A 21,899-nucleotide genomic window follows, 5' to 3' on the forward strand; every position below is an offset into this window, starting at 1 on the left:
AGAGTGCATGTGAACACATTAGCAAAGGGGAGGGGTAGAGGGAGAGGAGAGAGAGAATCACAAGCAGGCTCCATGCTTAGCATGGAGCTGGAGGCAGGGCTCAATATCAGAACCCTAAGATCATGACCTGAGTCAAAACAGAGTCGGATGCTTAACTGACTGAGCCACCCAGGCACCCCTCCAATCTACATTTTCTTAAGTTTCATTGTTCTAAAAAAATCCATGAATCCTTTGGCTTCTCAGTACTCCTGAGAGTACAAGGAGCATTGACTAATATTCTCTCATATGTCATAAGGAAAAATATTTATCACTTTTCCAAACTACTTTTTCATTCCTGATAGTTTCATATTTTCCTTTTCTCATCAAGGTTTTCTTAAATGATATCTTAAATTCATAGTTTTATTTCTTAACTCTCCAGAGTCCAAACTTCCTTTTCCCCCCACAAATGTATTTTTAATAAAAATAATGTGGTTAATTCAGTCAATGGAAGGGGAAAATTCTACTGGACCAGATGGTTGACTTCAAGTAACAAAGTAACTAGCTGACTGACAGGTCTTGCTGGGGATTTTTTGTTTATTCCCCTTCCCCCAGATTTATTGAGTTATAGTAAAAATTATGGAAGTTTAAGGTACACAGTGTGATATAGGTATAGCTATAGATATAGATATATATAGAGAGATGTATATATTGTGAAATGATTGCTACAATGTTAACATACCTATCACCTCACATAACTGCTATTTTTTTGTAGCAACATTTAAGAGCTAATCTCTAAGTAACTTCTGAGTATATAAAATATAGTATTGTTAACTATAGTCACCATTCTATATATTATATCCCCAGAATTGTTTATCTTATAGCTGAAAGTTTATACCCCTTGACCAACATCACTCTCTTTCCCCTATTCCATAGCACCTAGCAACCCCATTCTACTCTGTTTCTGAGTTCAGCTGTTTCTATTCCACATGTAAGTGAGATCATACAGTATTTGTCTTTTTTTTGTCTGACTTATTGCAGTTAGCATAATGCCTTCAAATCTAAGTTGTTGCAGATGGCAAGATTCCCTTCATTTTTATGGCTAAATAGTATTCTGTTGTATATATCAACCACATTTTCTTTATCCATTTGTCCATTGATGGACACTTAGGTTGTTCCCATGTCTTAGCTATTGTGAATAATGCTGCAAGGAGCATTGGGGTACAGATACCCCTTTGTGATAGTGATTTTATTTCCTTTAGACAAAAGTGTAATTGTTGGATCATATGGTAGTTCTATTTCTGATTTTTTGAGGAAACTTCATACTGTTTTCCATAGTAGCTGTACCAATTTACATCTTCACTAGCAGGGTGCAAGAGTTCTTTTTTTATACATCCTTGCCAACACTTGTTATCTCTTGTTTTTTGATAATAGCTATCCTAACAGGTATGAGGTGAGATCTCATTGTGGGTTTGATTTGCATTTCCTTGATGGTTAGTGACGTTGAGCATCTTTTCATATACATATTGGCCATTTGTATGTCTTTGGAAAAATGTCTGTTTGGGTCTTCTGCCCTTTTTTTATTGGATTATTAATCTTTTTGATGTTGAGTTATATGAGTTCCTTATATATTTTGAATATTAACCCTCCCCTTATCTGATAATATGGTTTTCAGATATTTTCTCCAATTCCATAGGTTGCCTCTTCATTTTCTTGATTGTTTCATCTGCTGTGCAGAAGCTTTTTTGTTTGAGGTTGTTCCACTGGTTTATTTTTGCTTTTGTTGCTTTTGCTTCTTGTATCATCTCCAAAGAATCATTGCCAGGACCAGGGTCAAAGAGCTTTTCTCTATGTTTTATTGCAGGAGATTTATGATTGCAGGTCTTACATTTAAGTCTTAAATCCATTTCAAGTTAAAATTTGTGGATGGTAGGTAGGGGTGCCTGGGTGACTCAGTCAGTTAGGCCTCTGCCTTTGGCTCAGTGGGGATCCTACTTCTCCTTCTCCTTCTGCCCCTCTCCCTGCTTGTGCTCCTGCTCTCTGAAATAAATAAAATCTTTAAAAAATTGGTGAATGGTATAAGACAGGTCCAATTTCATTCTCTCTCCTGTGGATATCCAGTTTCCCTAGCACCTTTTATTAAAAATATTATCCTTTCCCCAAATATTATTCTTGGCCCTCTTGTCAAATACTAGTTTTATGTATATGCATGGGTGTATTTTTGTGCTCTCAGTTTTGTTCTAATGGTCTGTGTATCTGTATTTATGCTACCACCATACTGCTTTTTCTACATAATTTTATAGTATAGTTTGCATTCAGAAAGTATGATGCCTCCAGCTGGGCTCCTCTCTTTCAAGATTACTTTTGCTATTCAGGGTCCTTTTTTTAGTTTCAGAGGTAGAGTTTAGTGATTCATCAGTTGCATATAACATGCAGTGCTCATTACATCAAGTCCCCTCCTTAATGCCCATTACCCAATTACCCCATGCCCCCACCCACCTCCCCTCCAACAACCCTCAGTTTGTTTCAGAGAGTTAAGAGCCTCTTAGGGTTTTTCTCCCTTTCTGATTTTGTCTTCTTTTATTTTCCCTCCCTTCTCCTATATTCATGTGTTTTGTTTCTTAAATTCCACATATGAGTGAAATCATATGATATTTGTCCTTCTCTGACTGACTTATATCACTTAGCATAATACCCTCTGGTTTTACCCATGTCATGGCAAATGGTAAGATGTCGGTCTTTTTGATGTCTGAGAAATATGCCATTATATATCTGTGTGTATATATTTATATATACATATATATATGTATATAGACCACATCTTCTTTATCCATTCATCTGTCAATGGACAGACATCTGGGCTTTTTCCATAGTTTGGCTATTGTGGACAATGCTGCTATAAACATTGGGGTGTATGCCCTTTCAAATCACTTTGGGTAAATACATAGTAGTGCAATTGCTGGGTCATAAGGTAGTTCTATTTTTAACTTTTTGAAGAACCTCCATACTGTTTTCCAGAGTGGCTGTACCAGTTTGCACTCCCACCAACAGTGTAAGAGGGTTCCCCTTTCCCCACATCCTCACCAACATCTATTGTTTTCTGACTTGTTAATTTTAGTATTCAGGGCCTTTTTTTAGTTCCATATGAATTTTAGGATAATTTCTTCTATATCTCTGAAAAATGTCCTTGGAATTTTGATAGGGGTTATATTGAATCTGTAGGTGGCTTTGAGTAGTATGGACATTTTAGTAATATTAATTATTCTGATCCATGAGCGTGGGATGCCGTTTCATTCAGTTTCTTTAATTAATGTCTTGTAGTTTTCAATGTATAGATCTTTCACCTCTTATTTAAATTTATTCCTCAGTATTTTATTTTTGATGCTATTGTAAATGGAATTATTTTCTTTGTTTTTTTTTCAAATGGATTATTTGTTGTTATTGTATAAAAATGCTACAGATTTTTATATGTTGGCTTTGTATCCTGAAACTTTATTGAGTTTGTTGAGTAGCTCTAACAGATGTTTGGTGGAATCTTTAGGTTTTATTATATGTGAAATCATGTCATCTGCAAAGAAAAAAATTTACTTCTTTCTTTCCTACTTAAGTTCCTTTTATTTGTTTGCTTAATTGCTGTACTGCCATTATTGTGTTGAATGGGAGTGGAGAGAGTGGGCACCCTTACCTTGTTCTTGAATTTAGAAGGAAATCCTTCAGCTTTCATTGAGTATGGTCTTAGCTGTGGGTTTGTCATATATGGCCTTTATTATGTTGAGGTATGGTTCTTCTGTACTCAATTTGCTGAGAACTGTTATAATGAAATTATAAATTTTTTGTCAAACTATTTTTTTGAATCTATTTATAAGATTTTATGATTTGTGTCCATGATCCTATTAATGTGGAATATCATGCTTATTGATTTGCTCTATCCTTGCATCCCAGGAATAAATCTCACTGACCATGCCGTATTATCCTTTTAATATGCTACTTAATTTGGTTTGCTAGTATTTTGTTGAGAATTTTTGTATCTATATTCATAAGAAGTATTGGCTTGGAGTACTTGGGTGGCTCAGTTGGTTAAACGTCTGCCCTCGGCTCAGGTCATGATCCCAGGGTCCTGGGACTGAGTGCCACATCAGGCTCCTTGTTCAGCAAGGGGTCTGCTTCTCCCTCTCTCTGCCTGCTGCTTCCCTTGAAGGCTTGGCATTATTTCTTCTTTAAATATTTGGTAGAATTCACCAGAGAAACCATCTGGGCATAGGCTTGTCTTTGTTGACAGTTTTCTGATTAATGCTCTAATTTCCTTAGTTATTGGTCTGTTCAGATTTTCTATTTCTTCACAGTTCAGTCTTGGAAAGTTGTATGTTTCTAGGAGTTTATGTGTTTCTTCTAGGTTATCTAATTTGTTGGTATATAATTGTTCATAGTAGCCTCTTATGATCCTTTGTATTTCTGTGGTGCCAGTTGTTATGTTGCCTTTCTCATTTATAATTGTGTTTATTTAATTTTTCTCGTTTTCTTGGTTAGTCTAGCTAAAGGTTGTCAATTTTGTTTATCTTTTTAAAAACCCAACTTTTCATGTTTTGATTTTTTCTATTATTTCTGTTCTAATCTTTATTATTTCTGTCTTCTACTAACTTGGGGCTCAGATTATCTTTCTTTTTCTAATTCCTTGAAGTATATGTATTTGAGATCTTTCTTTTCTATCAGATTTGGGCATTTATCACTATAAATTTTTCTCTTGGAACTGCTTTGTTTCATCTCAATTTTCATTGTGTTGTGTTTCCATTTTTGTTTCTCTCAAGATATTTTCTGATTTCTCTTTTGCTTTCTTCTTTGACCCATCACTTGTTCAAGAGTGTGTCATGTAATATCCACATATTTGTGAATTTTTCCATATTCTCCCAAACCACTGTGGTCAGAAAAAGAAAATTGATAATGATTTTGTGGCCCAACATACCATCTATCCTAAAGAATGTTCATTCATTCTTGAGAAGAATGTGTGTTTTGCTACTTTTCCCTGGATGTTCTGTACATGTCTGTTAGGTCCATTTGGTCTATAGTATTCTTGTTTTTTAATGTTATATTAGTCACCATACAGTACATCAGTTTTTGATGTAGTGTTCCAAGATTCGTTGTTTACGCATAACACCCAGAGCTCCATGCATTTTCATATAACACATACATGTCCTCCTTGATACCTATCACTGGGCCAACCCATTCCCCCACCCCCTTCCCCTCTAAAACACTCAGTTTCTTGGAGTCCACAGTCTCTCATGGTTCATCTCCCCCTCTGATTTATGCCCCCTTCACTTTTCCCTTCCTTCCTCTAATGTCCTCCATGCTATTCCTTATGTTCCACAAGTAAGTGAAACCGTATGATAATTGACTTTCTCTGCTTGACATATTTCACTCAGCATAATCTCCTCCAGTCCCATCCATGTTAATCCAAAAGTTGGATAGTCATCCTTTCTACATTGGGGTGCATATGGCCCTTCTTTTCACTACATCTGTATCTTTGTCGTAAGTACCCAGTAGTGCAATTGCTGGGTCATAGGGTACCTCTGTTTTTAATTTTTTGAAGAACCTCCACACTGTTTTCCAAAGTGGCTGCACCAACTTGCATTCCTACTAACAGTGTAAGAGGGTTCCCCTTTCTCCACATCCTCTCCAACATTTGTTGTTTCTTGCCTTGTTAATATTTGCCATTCTAACTGGTGTAAGGTAATATTCTTAAATCTACTCTTCCTTTTCAATTTTTTTTTTAGCTCAATGATCTATCTAGTATTGAAAGTGGAGTATTGTAACCAGCTAATATCGTTATATATTTCTCTATTTTCCCCTCAGTTCTGTTAATATTTGCATATTTAGGTACTCCTGTATTAGGTGCACATCTATTTACAGTTGTTATATCCACTTGATGAATTGACCCCTTTATCACAAATAATATGGAGTGAGCTTCTTTGTCCCTTGTGACCAATTTTCACTGCAAATCTATTGTATGTGATATAAATATAGCCGCTCCTATTTTCTTTAAGTTGCCACCTACAGGAATATCTTTTTCCATTCTTTCACTTTCAGCCTATGTGTGTCTTTAAAGATAAAGTGAATCTCTTGTAAGCAGCATATTGTCGAATCTTATTTTTTGATCTCGTCAGCCACTCCTTGTTGTTTGGAAAATTTAGTTCATTTGTGTTTGAAGAGATTATTGAGGGGGCACCTGAGTGGCTCAGTTATTAAGTGTCTGCCTTCTGCTCAGGTCATGATCCCATTGTTGTGGGATCGAGCCCACATGCAGCTCCCCTGGGAAGCCCGCTTCTCTGTCTCCCACTCGCCCTGCTTGTGTTCCCTCTCTCACTGTGTCTCTCCCTGTCAAATAAATAAACAAAATCTTAAAAAAGAAAAGTGATTATTGATAGGTAAGTACTTACTATTGTCACTTCGTTTGTTATTTTGTTTGTTGTTTTTTTTTTGCTTTTGTTTTTCCTTTTTCCCCTTCTTCCTCTCTTGTCCTCCTTTGTGATTTTTTTTTAACTCGTATACTTTAATTCCTTTCTCTTTAACCTCTGTGTATTTATTATAGGTTTCTTCTTTGTGGATACCATGAGGTTTACATGAAACATCTAATAGATATAACAGACTATTTTAAGTTGATGAAACTTACCTTCAATTGCATAAAGAACTCTACACTTTTACTTTCCTCCTCCCATAATTTATGCAATTGTCATAATTTACATCTTTTTATATTGTGCATCCATTAAGAAATTATTGTAGCTGTAGTTATTTTTAATTTTAATTTATTCCAGTGTAGTTAACATACAGTGTTACATTAGTTTCAGGTATACAGTATCCTGGTTCAATAATTCTATACGTCACTCAGTGCTCATCATAAGTGTATTCTTTAATTCATATCACCTAGTTCACCCATTCCCCCCACTCACCATCCCTCTGGTAACCATCAACTTGTTCTCTATAGTTAAGAGCCTATTTCTTGGTTTGTCTCTCCTCTCTCTCTTTTCTTTTCCCTTTGTTCATTTGTTTTGTTTCTTAAGTTCCACATATGAGAGTATTTGTCTTTCTCTAACTTATTTCACTTAACATTATATTCTCTAGCTCCATCCATGTGTTGCAAATGACAAGATTTCATTCCTTTTTTATGGCTAAAGGGTAGTCCATTGTATATACATACTGTGTTTTCTTTATCCGTTCATCTATCGAAGGACACTTGAGCTGCTTCCAAAATTTCATTATTGTAAATAATGCTGCAGTAAATGTAGAGGTGCACATATCCTTTCAAATTAGTGTTTCTGTGTTCTTTAGGTAAATACCCAGTAGTGCAATTACTGGATCATAGGGGAGTTCTATCTATATATTTTTTAGGAACCTCAATACTGTTTTCCACAATGGCTGCACAATTCCACATTCCCACCAACAGTGCACAAGGGTTCCTTTTTCTCCACTTCTTCCCCAACACTTGTTGTTTCTTGTGTTGTTGATTTTAGCCATTCTGATAGGTGTGAGGTGATATCTCATCATGTTTTTGATTTGCATTTCTTTATTGATGAGTGATGTTGTACATCTTGTCATGTGCTGATGGCCATAAGTATGTCTTCTTCAAGGAAATGTCTGTTCACGTCTTCTGCTCATATTTTAATGGATTATTTGTTTTGGGGGGTGTTGAGCTGTATAAGATCTTTATGTAATTTGTATACCAACCCTCTATTAGATATGTCACTTGTAAATATCTTCTTGCACTCACTATAGTTTGTCTTTTAGTTTTATTGCTTATTTTCAATCAATAGGTTGTAGGTTGTCTTTTCATTTTATTGATTGTTTTCTCTTCTGTGCAGAAGCCATTTATTTTAATGCCCCAATAGTGTATTTTTGCTTTTATTTCCCTTGCCTCAGGAGACCTATGTAGAAGAATGTTGCTACAGCTTATATCAGTCAAATTCTTGCATGTTCTCTCTAACCAGGATTTTTATGGTTTCAGATCTCACATTTAGGTCTTTAATCCATTTAGAGTTTATTGTTGTGTATGGTGTAAGAAAGTTATCCAGTTTCATTCTTTTGCATGTAGCTGTCCAGTTTTTCCAGCACCACTTGTTGAAAAGATTGTCTTTTTCCCATCGCACATTCTTGCCTCTTTTGTCAAAGATTGATTGACCATATAATGGGTTTGTTTCTAGGCTTTTTATCCTGTTCATTGATCTATGTGTCTATTTTTTGTGTAAGTACCATAGTGTTTTGATTACTACAGCTTCGCAGTGTAACTTAAAGTCTGGAATTGTGATACCTCCAGCTTCTTTTTCTTTTTCAAGATTCTTTTGGCTATTTGGCAGCATTTTGTGGTTCCATTAGAGTTTTAGGATAATTTTTCTATTGCATGTCTAGACACCAGTAATGAAGCAACAGAGAAACTAAGAAAGCAGTCCCACTTACTACTACATCAAAAATATTAAAATACCTAGGAATAAACTTAACCAAGGAAGTGAAAGACTTGTACTCTGAAAACGATAAAAGATTGATGAAAGAAGTTAAAAACAACACAAACAAATAGAAAGACATTCTATGCTCATGGGCTGAAAGAACAAATATTGATAAAATGTCCACATTACCCCATGCAATCTATAGAATTAATGTAATCCCCACAAAATACCAATAGTTAGGGGTGCGTGGGTGGCTCAGTGGGTTAAAGCCTCTGCTTTTGGTTCAGGTCATGATCCCAGGATCCTGGATCGAGCCCCACATCCAGACCCACATCGAGCCCTGCCTTGGGCTCTCTGCTCAGCAGGGAGCCTGCTTCCACCTCTCTTTCTCTGCCTGCCTCTCCGCCTACTTGTGATCTCTGTCAAATAAATAAATAAAACCTCTTTTAAAAAATACTAATAGTTATTATCACAGAACTAGCACAAATAATTGTAGTTATTTTAAATATTATTTTTGTGAACTTTTATACTAGAGATAGAGTATTAGGGTATTCTGAATTTGATGACATATTTACCTTTACCATTGGGTTTTATATTTTTATGTTTTCATGTTTTTGTTTAATGTCCTTTCATTTCAACTTGAAAATTTTCCTTTAACATCTTTTTTTTTCTTTTTTTTCCACTTTAGCATTTCTTGTAAGGCAGATCTAGTGGTGATAAACTCCCTTAGCTTTTGTTTTCTGTGAGTGAGTTAATTTCTTCTTAATTTTGAAGGACTTCTTTTCTGAGTATAGTATTCTTATATTCTTGGTTGACATTTTTTTTTTTTATCACTGTGAATGTTTTATCCAATTCCCTCCTGGCCTGCAAGATTTCTATAGTTGAGTTTCTATGGTTTGTTTAAGATGATTATTTTGAGTTCTCTGTCAAACAAATTCTAGATCTCCATTTCTTTGGGGTTGGTTAGTGGAACCTCATTAGTTTCCTTTGGTATTATAATGTTTGCCTGATTCTTTGTGATCTATGTACCTTTGCATTGATGTCTGTACATTTGAAGGAACAAACACCTCTTATAGTCTTTATAGAATGATTTCAGCAGGTAAAATCCTTCTGTCTGTTCCCAATGGGATTACGTACAGAGTTGCAGTCATTCTGGGTTTGAGCCAGTTGTGCAGCTATTTCTGGGTCTGTAGTGAGGTCCATGTTTGGCAGGCTTGTTACCAGGTTCTCATATGGGCAAGGATCTCCTCTGGTACCTGGGTCTATTGACCTACCTCTAGTACCTTGCTCAGTAGGATAGTGCCTGTATAATTGTACATTTCAGGGTCCTCAGTTGGATCTTTAGTCGGTGGGCTTTCACCAGGTATGTGGACAGATACGGCTCCAACCAGGTCCCTGGGAGAGCGTCTGTCTGGTCACTATGTGGGACCCTGGGTGGGCAGGACTTGCTCTGGACCATGGCAGAAGGGATTTAGACACAGATGTCTTATTTTTGGCCATTTTGCTGACATCATTCCCATTTTTCATTTTTTGTTGAACATTGCAATCAGAATCACTTGAAAGTCATGGGAAGAGTAAATCAATGGCTATGTTCGAATTTGTGCAAACTATTGCAAAGAGCATGTACACCAGCTGTTTTCTATCTCTTCAGTGAACAGAATTATAGTTGAGGGTTTCAAGTACAGAAAATAAAATTTAAAGAATAAAGTTTAGAATAAGAAATATACTCTTGGGGCACCTGGGTGGCTCGGTGGGTTATGCCTCTGCCTTCGGCTCAGGTCATGATCTCAGGGTCCTGGGATCGAGCCCCGCATCAGGCTCTCTGCTCAGTGGGGAGCCTGCTTCCCCCTCTCTCTGCCTGCCTCTCTGCCTACTTGTGATCCCTCTCTCTCTCAAATAAATAAATAAAATCTTTAAAAAAAAGTACAAAACAAAGAAATATACTCTTGTACTACCCTGTTATGATTAACCACCTTTAAGCTGTTTATAAACTTAAGTTGAACTGAAAAGATCACAGACTTATTCTTTAAAAACCTTGGCATTGTTCTGTTTTTTCTATGGTTATAAAAATGTCAATTTTTCAGAGTTTCTCCAGTCATATAAAACTCAGACATTAAGATATTAGGTCAATATATGTTCTTATAAATATTAAACCAATATAAGTACTTACAGATATTAAACAAAATTAAAGAGATGTTACCTAAGATTCATATTTATCAGGTAATTGAGAAAATAGAAGAAAACTTGGATATATGATCTTTGAGTCAGAGAACATTGCTGAATTTAGTATGTTATCTGGCATGATGTTTGCAGTCTGATAGCTTTTAAATCAGGAGTTTCCTTCTGGTAGTAAACAAATGCCTAGCCCATTACTGCTCTGACATAGACTCTGGGGAGAGAGAGGAATTAGATATCAATCAAGTGTTCCATTGATTTGAGGCTGCTGCCGCAGATGCTCACAAGGGGCTTTTGAGCCACATTTACTACCAAGATAATCTGCATGTGAGCAACTTCTTTTTATCGAAGAGATATCAGCTTAACTACTATAAATTTGTCCAGATGATATAAAAACTGACTGAGGCCTTAGCACCAATTCCTGAGGCTCATTTAAGCTTAATATAGTTAATGTATACATTACTCTAGGCAAGAATCTACTTCCTTTTTGGTGAAAGTGTGGATTTTCAGCTTTCTTGTTTAGAGTACATCCCCTGTAAGTATCAGCACCACTTATCATGGATCTGACACTGCAGTGATTAGTTTTGTCATTCTTTGGCCAATTAACCACAACTGCAGGCAGTTCTTTGATGCCCTTGAGCCCTCGGGATGCCTATACCCTGTCCTAGAGCAGAGTTTCTCGAAGTGTAGTCCCTGAACCAGCAGTAGCTTCACTCGAGACCTTGCTATAGATGCAAATTGTTGGAGCTCATAGGTGGTGCAGTTGGTTAAGTGTCTGACTCTGGATTTCGGCTCAGGTCATGATCTTGGGGTCATGAGATTAAGCCTAGGTAGGGCTCCGTGCTCAGCTCGGAGTCTGCTTAAGAATCTCTCTCCCCGTCCCTCTGCCTCTCCTGCCCGGGTACGTACACACACACACACACACACACACACACACACTCTCTCTCTCTCTCTCTCTCTCTCTCAAAGAAATAAATCTTTTAAAAATGCAAATTCAAAAACTTACTCTAGAACTATTGAATGGAACACTATGGAGGTAGGGCCCAGCAATCTATATTTCAGCAATCCCTCCAAATTGTTGTCATTCGTGTTCAAGTCTGAAACCACTTTTTCAAAGGAGTTTATAAGGTCTCTAAGGTCTTCCCTTGACTCATAGTGAGAAACTATAGTTCAAGACTCTTCCAAAGGAAACTTGATAAATACTGACCCCATAGCTTCTAGTAATTCCTTGAGGAGTCCAGGCAACATGGAGTGTATATCTCTAAAGCCATTTCTCCTAGAAAATAATCTCAGGTCTTGAGAAAATCCCCACACTGGCTGTAAAACGTAAGTCATGTAATAGGCAAATGAAAGATTATCCATTTATTTAATCAACAAATCTGTTTGATCATCTCCAAGCTCTGGTGGGATATCTGAGTCAAGGATATTGTAGTCAAATAAAAAAAGATAAGATGTGAGCACAATAATACCATACATGGGAAAAGAGATTATGTCCAAGTCAAAGATATCAGACTCAAAATCAAAAGAAATCAATGAAACAGATCTACCTGGTGGCTTTTTGACAATGAGTAAACATCATTATTTTCCAGGATACCATAAATATAATCAGTGGTGAGAATTGGAAAGATAAATTTTACAGCTCCATGTGGAATGGGCCAGAAGTGGAAAGAAACAGAGAGGAAGACATACTAAAACAGACTTATAACAGCTAAGAAAGGAGTAGGGCCTGACCCAGGATGGAAGTAGAATCCAAAGGACTTTTACCAGTGAATGCCTGTGAGATTATCAGTAATTAAAAAGGATAAGTGGAACATATATTTGACATTTGGAGACTAAAGAAGTGAAATTATAATGCTATTAAAGTGGAATAAAAGGTGAAGAACAGAGCTTGAGATGGAAAGCTTGTTATGTTGTGAGAATGTTGAATATGAGGTGCACACTGAGCATCCAAATTAAGGGGCCCAGGTTACAGGTAAAAGAGAGATATGGTTGGTAGTTCATGAGAAGGAAGATAGGACTGCACATCTAAATCAGGGAGTTAGCTACGTAGAAGTGATTATTAATGTCATGGGAGAAGAGGAGATTTTTAAGGGAAAGTGGGCTGAGAGAAAAATGAAGCAGGCACAGAAAACATCTTGAGAAATAAAGCATTTGAGTTGGAAGAGAGACATCCATGGAAGAGGCTGAGGAACAGACAGTGTCATGTAAGCAATGGTGATATCAGGCTGAAACTTACCAGTATCAGTAGGTCAGTTGTTAGCATCTCTTCTGAGTCATATGTGCTCTGTTCTTATTGGTGTTCATATTGATCTGCTTTTCAAATATTTTAAGCTTAGAGAAGACAAAGGACTAAGAATGAGGATCTGGTTATTATACTTCCCAGATCTGGGCAAACTTCAACATGTTATAGTACTGTGTAGCAAACTGGGAGAAAACAACTTCCAAGAAAGAAAATAGTATATGCATGAAATCATTCTACAATCCACTCTGTTTTAAGGAGTCCTCCCTTTGGTCCATGACCCCTATAATAGTCTTAGCAACATGTTTGTCCCCTAGAAATAAACTGTTGACTTGTGTACATCTCCTACTAGACTGGTAGCTACTGATGGGTATTGTAAAGGAAGTCTTATATCTCAGATATGGCATGTAGGAATATCTAATGAATGGACACTTTAATTAAATATTAACTGGCCTTACATCCTAGCTTTATTATGTACTATTTTCTATGATTTCTTATTCAACCAAAGTGTTTACATCAACAAAATTGTACCACTATAGACTGCTGGCATATGTGCATGACCTGCTGTAGCAAATGCAATTATCGTTTTTGATGAAAATTGAATTTTATTTATAAAATAGCTTTTTATCTATAAAAAGCTATTTCCTGGTTGAAGAATAAGGAATATAGCAAATATCAGAGTATAGCATGTTTGGGATGATTCCTATTTTTCTAAACCTTTTTTTTTTTTTTTAAATCTGAAAACTATTTAAAAAAAAAAATCTACTGGGGCGTATGGGTGGCTCAGTGGGTTAAAGCTTCTGCCTTCGGCTCAGGTCATGATCTCAGGGTGCTGGGATTGAGCCCCCCCCCCAAAATCGGGCTTCCTGCTCAGCAGGGAGCCTGCTTCCCCCCCCCCCGCCTGCCTCTCTGCCTGCTTGTCATCTCTGTCAGATAAATAAATAAAATCTTTTTTAAAAAATCTACTATACCTAAAGGTTTTCTTTCAGACAGCCTATAGCAGAGTTGTTAGTTTCTTTCTTTCTTTTTTTTAGATCTGAGTTTGAATTCTTTTTTTTTGTTTGTTTTCTTTTTTGTTGTTGTTGTTAGTTTATTGTATACCTATGTTAACTTCAGATAGAGTTAACAATTTTCTGAATTTGCCCTAACAAGTTTTAACTATAGAATAACTTGTAGAGGGCTGGGGACTATCAGACTACTAAAATGAACACACCTATATGGATCTCTGATAGTGAACTCTAGTGTCCCCAGGTCAAAGGGAGTGCCCCAAAGCCACCCAGAGCAACAATTAAGGACATCCCTCTATTTCTGATGTTTTATAACTCCAAAGTTTTAAATGTTCTGTGCCAAATACAAAGCTCATTTTGTTCTGAAATTTAGGGATGTTTCAATTCAACGTGATCTGATAATTCAGTAATACACCGACAATCATCCAGGAAGTAGAAAAGAGAGCTAAGGATTGATATTTGGTAAACTCTGTATATTGGTAGCATTTAGATTTGAGGTGAATTATGAATCCTGATATCACATTCTGAAAAGGCAATGGATGAATGAGAGACTATCCAGAAGATACATGGCTTATTTGCATTAGAAACACAAATAGGAAATTTGGGATGCTTAATGTTAAAAAAATTAAGGTCAAGATAATGCATGATAGCAATCATCAAATATTTGAAGAGTTTCCATGTAAAAGGGGGAAAGAAGAAGGAAAGAAATAAATTTTATTTTATTTTTTAAAGACTTTATTTATTTATTTGACAGACAGAGATCACTAGTACACAGAGAGGCAGGCAGAGAGAGAGAAGGAAGCAGGTTCTCCGCTGAGCAGAAAGCCCTACGTGGGGCTCGATCCCAGGACCCTGGGATCATGACCCGAGCCAAAGGCAGAGGCTTTAACCCACTGAGCCACCCAGGCGCCCCAGAAACAGATTTTAGAACAAAGTTTCATTCATTTATTTTGTAATGTTTTATTCTTATGGTCAAACTGATAAAATGTTGTGATAAGATATCACTGATATCTTATCACTGATAAGATGTTAGTGAGTGATAAAAAATACTGGCAGTATTTTACATGTGAGATAAATGAAGATCAACAAAACAATATGGTTTTCTAATATAATTCAGTGGAATAATATTCTAAGTCCCAAAATCCAAGAACTGGTTCCCAGTAGATAAGTAATTATTCCACGCTTGATTTTATTTTCTCCCCAGCAGAGTCTGGTGATGAGTATTAAGGAGGGCACATATTGCATGGAGCACTGGCTATTGTACATAAACAGTGAATCTTGGAACACTGCATCAAAAACTAATGATGTATTTTATGGTGACTAACATAACACAATAAAAAAGAAATTTTAAAAATCAGTACAGTGCCCACAATCAAAATACCATTCCCCTGTGGTCAAGCCAGGTGCACTTTCTTTTTTTTTTTTTTTTTTCAACAAAGTAAAATGGCCAAGGACAGGATTAGTTGAATGTACAGTTACCTAGAGTAAGAGCATGCTATCAAACCAAGTGCCTTTTTTTTTTTTAAAGATTTTATTTATTCATTTAATAGAGAGAGCATGAGCAAGGAGAAGGTCAGAGAGAGAAGCAGACTCCCCATGGAGCTGGGAGCCTGATGTGGGACTTGATCCCGGGACTCCGGGATCATGACCTGAGCCTAAGGCAGTCGTCCAACCAACTGAGCCACCTAGGTGTCCTAAACCAAGTGCCTTTTATAAGCAGTCAAGATTCTCCATGACCTATACATCAAAAATGTTAAAAGTTAACATTCCATTGCTCTTTTTGTTCATTTTTTTACTACTGTCTTTACAACAACAAAACCAACAAATAAAAATACCTCCAAATGAATTCCAGAATATTTGACATCATTGAATTCTTATTGAAAATTAGTAGAAGCTTCTTTCTTTGGTCTCCCCAAAGTAGGCGTTTAGAGATGTTTTTTAAAAGAGTTGAATGTTTTCATGTCCTAATGTTTTCTTTGGAGAGCAGTGACTTCAACTTTACTCTGTAATCTTTTTGACAGACAATAAAGATTATGATGCATACTTATCATACACCAAAGTGGATCCTGACCAGTGGAATCAAGAGACTGGGGAAGAAGAACGCTTTGCTCTTGAAATCCTACCTGACATGCTTGAAAAACATTATGGATATAAGTTGTTCATACCAGATAGAGATTTAATCCCAACTGGAAGTAAGTTAATGTTTTCATTTGAGAGTGTGCATACTCTTTTTGTCTGTGTGTCATCATTATTTTTAGGCAGAATTTTAACTTGTGATTCTCTACATCAAAAATAGTATCAGTGTCTCAAGAAAGAAATGTCATTATGTGTTCATATGAAATTTAATTTCTGACGCCCCTGAGAAGCTAGTTCCACTATTCTGTAAAGCACCTCCTTTTATGAGTCTTGACATTTGAAAAAACAAATGGGAGATTTGTACCTAGGAAAAGTATTTCTAATGCTGAGAAAAGCAAAGTCCGTACTCTATTCGGTGCAGTCATTGGCTGTTTTCATCTTCTGAGGTATGACCTAGCAAGCAACAATTCTCATGTAATGTGTGAAAGAGAAGCTGCTGGGGCTTTCTGGAGCAGGTGTTTGATCCAGTCATTCTGATAAGCTCTCTTCTCTTTTATAGCATACATTGAAGATGTGGCAAGGTGTGTAGATCAAAGCAAGAGGCTGATTATTGTCATGACCCCAAATTATGTAGTCAGAAGGGGCTGGAGCATCTTTGAACTGGAGACCAGACTTCGAAACATGCTTGTCACTGGAGAAATTAAAGTGATACTCATTGAATGCAGTGAACTCCGAGGCATTATGAACTACCAGGAGGTGGAAGCCCTCAAGCACACCATCAAGCTCCTGACGGTTATTAAATGGCACGGACCAAAATGCAACAAGTTGAACTCTAAATTCTGGAAACGTTTACAGTATGAAATGCCTTTTAAGAGGATAGAACCCATTACGCACGAGCAGGCTTTAGATGTTAGTGAGCAGGGGCCTTTTGGGGAGCTGCAGACTGTCTCGGCCATTTCCATGGCCGCGGCCACCTCCACAGCTCTAGCCACTGCCCATCCAGACCTCCGTTCCACCTTTCACAACACGTACCATTCACAAATGCGTCAGAAACACTACTACCGAAGCTATGAGTACGACGTACCTCCTACCGGCACCCTGCCTCTTACCTCCATAGGAAATCAGCATACCTATTGTAACATCCCTATGACACTCATCAACGGGCAGCGGCCACAGACAAAATCGAGCAGGGAGCAGAATCCAGATGAGGCCCACACAAACAGTGCCATCCTGCCGCTGTTGCCAAGGGAGACCAGTATATCCAGTGTGATTTGGTGACAGAAAAGCAAGGGACATCCCGTCCCTGGGAGCTTGAGCGGAGTGTACAGCCCAGTGCCTGGAACTAAATCCTCGACTGCTGCTGTTAAAAACATGCATTACAATCTCTAGAACACGAGGAAAAACAGGGTCTTGTACATATGTTTTTGGCAATTTCTTTGTAGCATCAGTGTCTTCCTGTTTTACCATGTCTCTTACCATTACATTTTTTGACTTTGTTTTATATGTCATTGGAATTTGTAAATTTACATTTTTTTAAAGAAGAGACTTATGTATAGATAGAAAACCCTTTTTTGCTTCATTAGTTTAGTTTTAGAATGGGTTTTATTTTCTTTCCTTGATTTTGTTTTGCTTTTAACATTTCCTTGGGGTGCTTGGACAAATCTATCCGATGGGACAAGGAGCACCGGATCCTCTCTTGGGTTCTGCCTAGGATCAGCAGGGCCACGTGGGCCTTCAGAGAGCAGTGCAACGAATGCCAGCATTGCCATTTGGGAGGAAAAAAAAAGATGAGAAGAACACTGGTTCGTAGGAGGGCCCCGTCAATCAGAGCCCTGAATCTCTTCCTTGTCCCACCTCATTCCCCACCTCTACCCTTCTAATGGCGGCATGATGTGTAAACTCTGAGGAGGGGTGGGGGTGGGTCTAACTGTCTTAACATTTAATTTACTGCTCGTCAGAATACACTCCAGACCCAGAAGTGTGCTAGTCACTTGACAGTGACCACTACAGTGTGCTAAGAAGAGAAGATCGAGGGCCTGAAAATGGGGGAGAGAGTGTTGTTTCTGTTTTTTAAATGAGTTGATGTACCCTTATATAAATATATATATATATATAAAACACACACACAACAAAACAAAAGAAACAAAAAACAAAAAAACACAAAAAAACACAAAAAAAAACACAAAAAAAATCAAGCCCTATATTTGATCACTTCCTGGAAAGGCATGAATGTGTTTGTGGCTGTTTTTGTTTAATATTCTACTTCCTCTTTTCCCTCTATAATTTTTCTGCAAATGAGATTATGTGCAAATGCCAGGCAGGTTAACTCAAAAGGGTGAATCAACACAAGTCTAAATGAAATTTACATTGAAGGCTTCCAAACCAAAGGGAAGGACAGGATGTGTCATCAAATATGTTTTGTCACCTTGTATTATACGAAATGTTATTTTCTAAAGAGTCAGAACAAATCTGTGAAACTTACTATGGGATCCCCTTGTATTTAAATGTTAATTCACTGTATTTAATTTTCAACGCTACATTCAGAATCAAGTGTTTGGTTTCAGTTTGTGAACATAAGCAACACTTAGTAATATCAAAGTGTTTATATAAGAACTCAGGAGGTCAAACATATGAGTACCAACAGAAATCACTATTTTCAAAATAAATATTATTTACACAAAATAGTTTTTAAATTAGATGAGAAAGTGTTTAAAATAATTTTACTGTATAAATAATTCGTTTTATTTTAACTGTGTAATTCTATCTTTCAGAAACAGAAAGCTGATGCTCCCAGGAAATTCAACCCTTACCATTTAGCTTTATGTTTGAAATCAATGGCATAAGCAGCTAATACATATTCATGTTGAAGACGATGCAAAATCAGTCATCAAGGAACTTGCAGAGGGTGGAATTGTTAAAGGGAAATATTACCTACGTAGCTTTTAGTTAAAAAGAAATCAATGTGATGAAAACACTGATATAGAACTTATACATTCCTGTAGTGATTCCTTGTAGGAACTTCCATGCCAGTCATCGCCTGTGGGCTCGTGTCGTGACTATTGTATGTTCGGTTTATTCCTACCACCATATAATGAGAAAACAATTCTACAGTTTGGGTCACAATACTAAACGTGTGAGTTGGCCAAACACACGCAAAAGTGTAAACTTCAAAAAGAGTTCATTGGGAGGGTAAGATTGAACTGCAAATGTACCGAGATGAGCATAAGAACTTTGCAACAATGTGAAGGTCTCAGTATTTGTGTGACAAGGTAAAGGAGCCTTGGGATGTGCAGTGATTTTTATTTGCTTAAAAAATGTTTATTTCCCTGACAAGTCACCCGGGGTCCTTCTCTACAATCTGTTCTTTATTCCCATGCTCCCCCAGGACCTGTGTCACATTTTCACAAGCCAGAACTGAAGCTGCAAGGACACATAAACTTTGTCAGCTTTGCACATTGGGTTATTTTCAGAATCCAAGAAGGCCGTTGTTTACTTTGTACTATGGACACCTGTCAGGGACTGGTGGCAGCGAACCTCACTGGACTGGATTCCAGACTCCCCCAGTGCTCAGAAAACTGTAAACATGGCAATGGCCTGGTTTATTTCTTTGGTTTTTTTTTTAATTTTTTTTTTAAGTGCACGATGGAAGTGTGTAGAGGAAGTAATCAGACCACAGTCATATTTTAGGCATCCATAGGTGTTAATTTAGCTGCATTGGGAGTACATTTTTTGTTCTATTTTTAGTGTAGATTTAAGCACTTTGAATAGCATGATTCAGGGATTGATGGGTAATATTTGATATTCTCACAACTTAAGGAACTTTTTTTCCTCTAATGCTTTGTCATATTTTTTAAAAAAGAAAATAAATGGAGAAGAAGCTATTTATGGCTTTAGAAACATTCCTCCCAAGCATTCCTCTATCAGCTCCATGTGAGAACAAATGAAGGCAACTGTCATGTGTTCACGTGCTCTATGTTTAATAAAAGTTATGTTAGAACTCACAATAAAAAAAGAAAAAATGTATTTTCCCTAGTGCTTAGGTTTCATCCTTCTCTTTTTTCGGTGGGGGAGGTGGGGGATGAGACTATTGTAGCTGTAGAAACACAGTTGGAAGTGGGACTGTGTTAGCCAGGCTGAGGGAGAGAATGGGCTTCTGGACTTGGACACATGCGATGTTTGGTATTGCTTGTTGTTTATAATTCACTGCTTGGGCTCTGAGTGACGTGTTATGGATTCAAAGTCCATCTGGTTCTTTAATGTAACTACTCCTTGCTGCCTACGAGTGTCCTATCCTGTATACTGGTGCTCAAATCCTTAACTATTTAATTTGTAATTCACTGCTTAGGTTTCCTATGAGCGGAGAAGAAATTTGTATCTCAGGCAGCCAGCTGATTTAAGTTTAGATCAATTCTGTGAAATAAATCTCAAACACAATGAGTTAAGAGACCTGAAACTACTATATTTCCATAGCTGAACACCTGATTGTTCAAACCTTCAACCATTTTGTGTTTATTACTTTCTTTATAATCTGTGTATTTGAACCCTATTGGCTTAATCTTAATATCTAGACACTGGCTTCTTCCTTATTTCATTACTACTTAGCATTTTGTAACAAGAGCAAATATTAACTCAGAGCCAACCCCTGAACTCCAAGTGAGTTTTGTTTATCCTAGATAGTCATTAACTTTCACAGATACCATTTATGTAAATTAAGATCACCATTTCTAGGAAAACATGAATTCATACATTTGTAAATTATGCTCTGGTACTGGAATGATACCCTAGTTCTCCTTTTACCAAGAAGAATTTTTTTTTATCTTGTGCTTCATTTCTTTCTCTTCTCTATTTAGCTTAAGTGTGTCATTGGTCTCAGAAGAAAGCTTAGTGAGATTCAAAAGGAGACTGTCGGTGTGCAAAGTGACACAAATGAAAGGAATAAGAGAATGCACAGGCACAGAAGAGGAAAATCCCTTACTGTCTCTGATCTGAATGTGCTTGGTCATTATTCCCATCATTGTCGTAGTTGATCAAGAGAGGTGGAATATTACTAAATGTGTCAGAAATCCTACCTACGGGCACATAGTCCCCATCACTGAACACATTCTTTCACAATATACACAGTTATTACTAAGAGCTGATGTTGCAACTGACTTCCCTAAGAGGAGGAGCTTGTCGGTGGAAGCAGAGCTATTCCTGGCCTTCTCCTGAACCCTTCCCACTTGACTGTTCTGAGCAAAGAAAGCCGTTAAGAATCAAATTTTGATTATCCTGAACAATGGAACTTGGGTTCAAGGACACTTTGAGTCTATGAAAAGGACTGAAGGAAATAATGAAGTCCTTGAAATTCCAGAATAAATTGTGCATGTGTGCCAAACTGTATTTTCCTGGATGTGAGTCTCAAAGACATCCATCACCTGAAAAGCTATTGATGTTTGGATTTAGGTCATATTCTCAGAAGCTGACAGTTACATAAAGCGCATATCTCGTCAGCATTGTTAGGCCTGTGATTCCTTACCCGAGAGTCATGAAAATTCAGGGAATGATTATCGTCTTTTAACAAGCAGAGGCAATTCCTCTTCTGACGTGACCGGACTTTGTGGGAGACTTGGTTTATAGTGAGGGAAAATTTGGTATGATGGCAAAGTAATAAGAATCAAGTCTTATTACTCTGCTAGTTCACTCATGTCATAGTTGACTCAAAAGATAGTTTTGGAAGATTGTGAAGTCTGACTTGGCATGATGCCTCATTTCATGAAACTTCTTTATGATTTGGGTTTAATCATGCTTCCCACCACAAAACTAAAAAAATAGTCCAGTACAGGAGTAAAAGAAACAACCACTTGACATGTTTTTCCCGAGAGACTTCATTTTTTTGTGTCAAGATTTAGGATTTGTTATCATACGCTTGATTTTTGGCCATTGTGTTTTTGCCAGTTTCAGGATTTATGATATGACTTTGGAGCAATATGAAGAATTTTAAGAAATCGGCCGAAGTGA

At 37.1% G+C, this 21,899-nt stretch overlaps 1 protein-coding gene across 1 annotated transcript in view; it reads left to right on the plus strand.

Moving 5' to 3' along the window:
• IL1RAPL1 (interleukin 1 receptor accessory protein like 1) overlaps positions 1-18,012 on the plus strand; it is a 1,455,000-nt gene extending 1,436,988 nt beyond the window's left edge. Inside the window, exons 10-11 of the mRNA XM_032844352.1 lie at positions 15,848-16,018; positions 16,462-18,012. Coding sequence (XP_032700243.1) covers positions 15,848-16,018; positions 16,462-17,180 — 890 coding nt within the window. The 3' untranslated portion in view covers positions 17,181-18,012. The remainder of the gene's footprint in view (positions 1-15,847; positions 16,019-16,461) is intronic.
• The last annotated feature ends 3,887 nt before the right edge of the window (positions 18,013-21,899 follow it).

This window comes from Lontra canadensis, unplaced genomic scaffold, assembly GCF_010015895.1.
Source record: "Lontra canadensis isolate GAN:19392208 unplaced genomic scaffold, GSC_riverotter_1.0 scaffold151, whole genome shotgun sequence".
NCBI lineage: Eukaryota > Metazoa > Chordata > Mammalia > Carnivora > Mustelidae > Lontra > Lontra canadensis.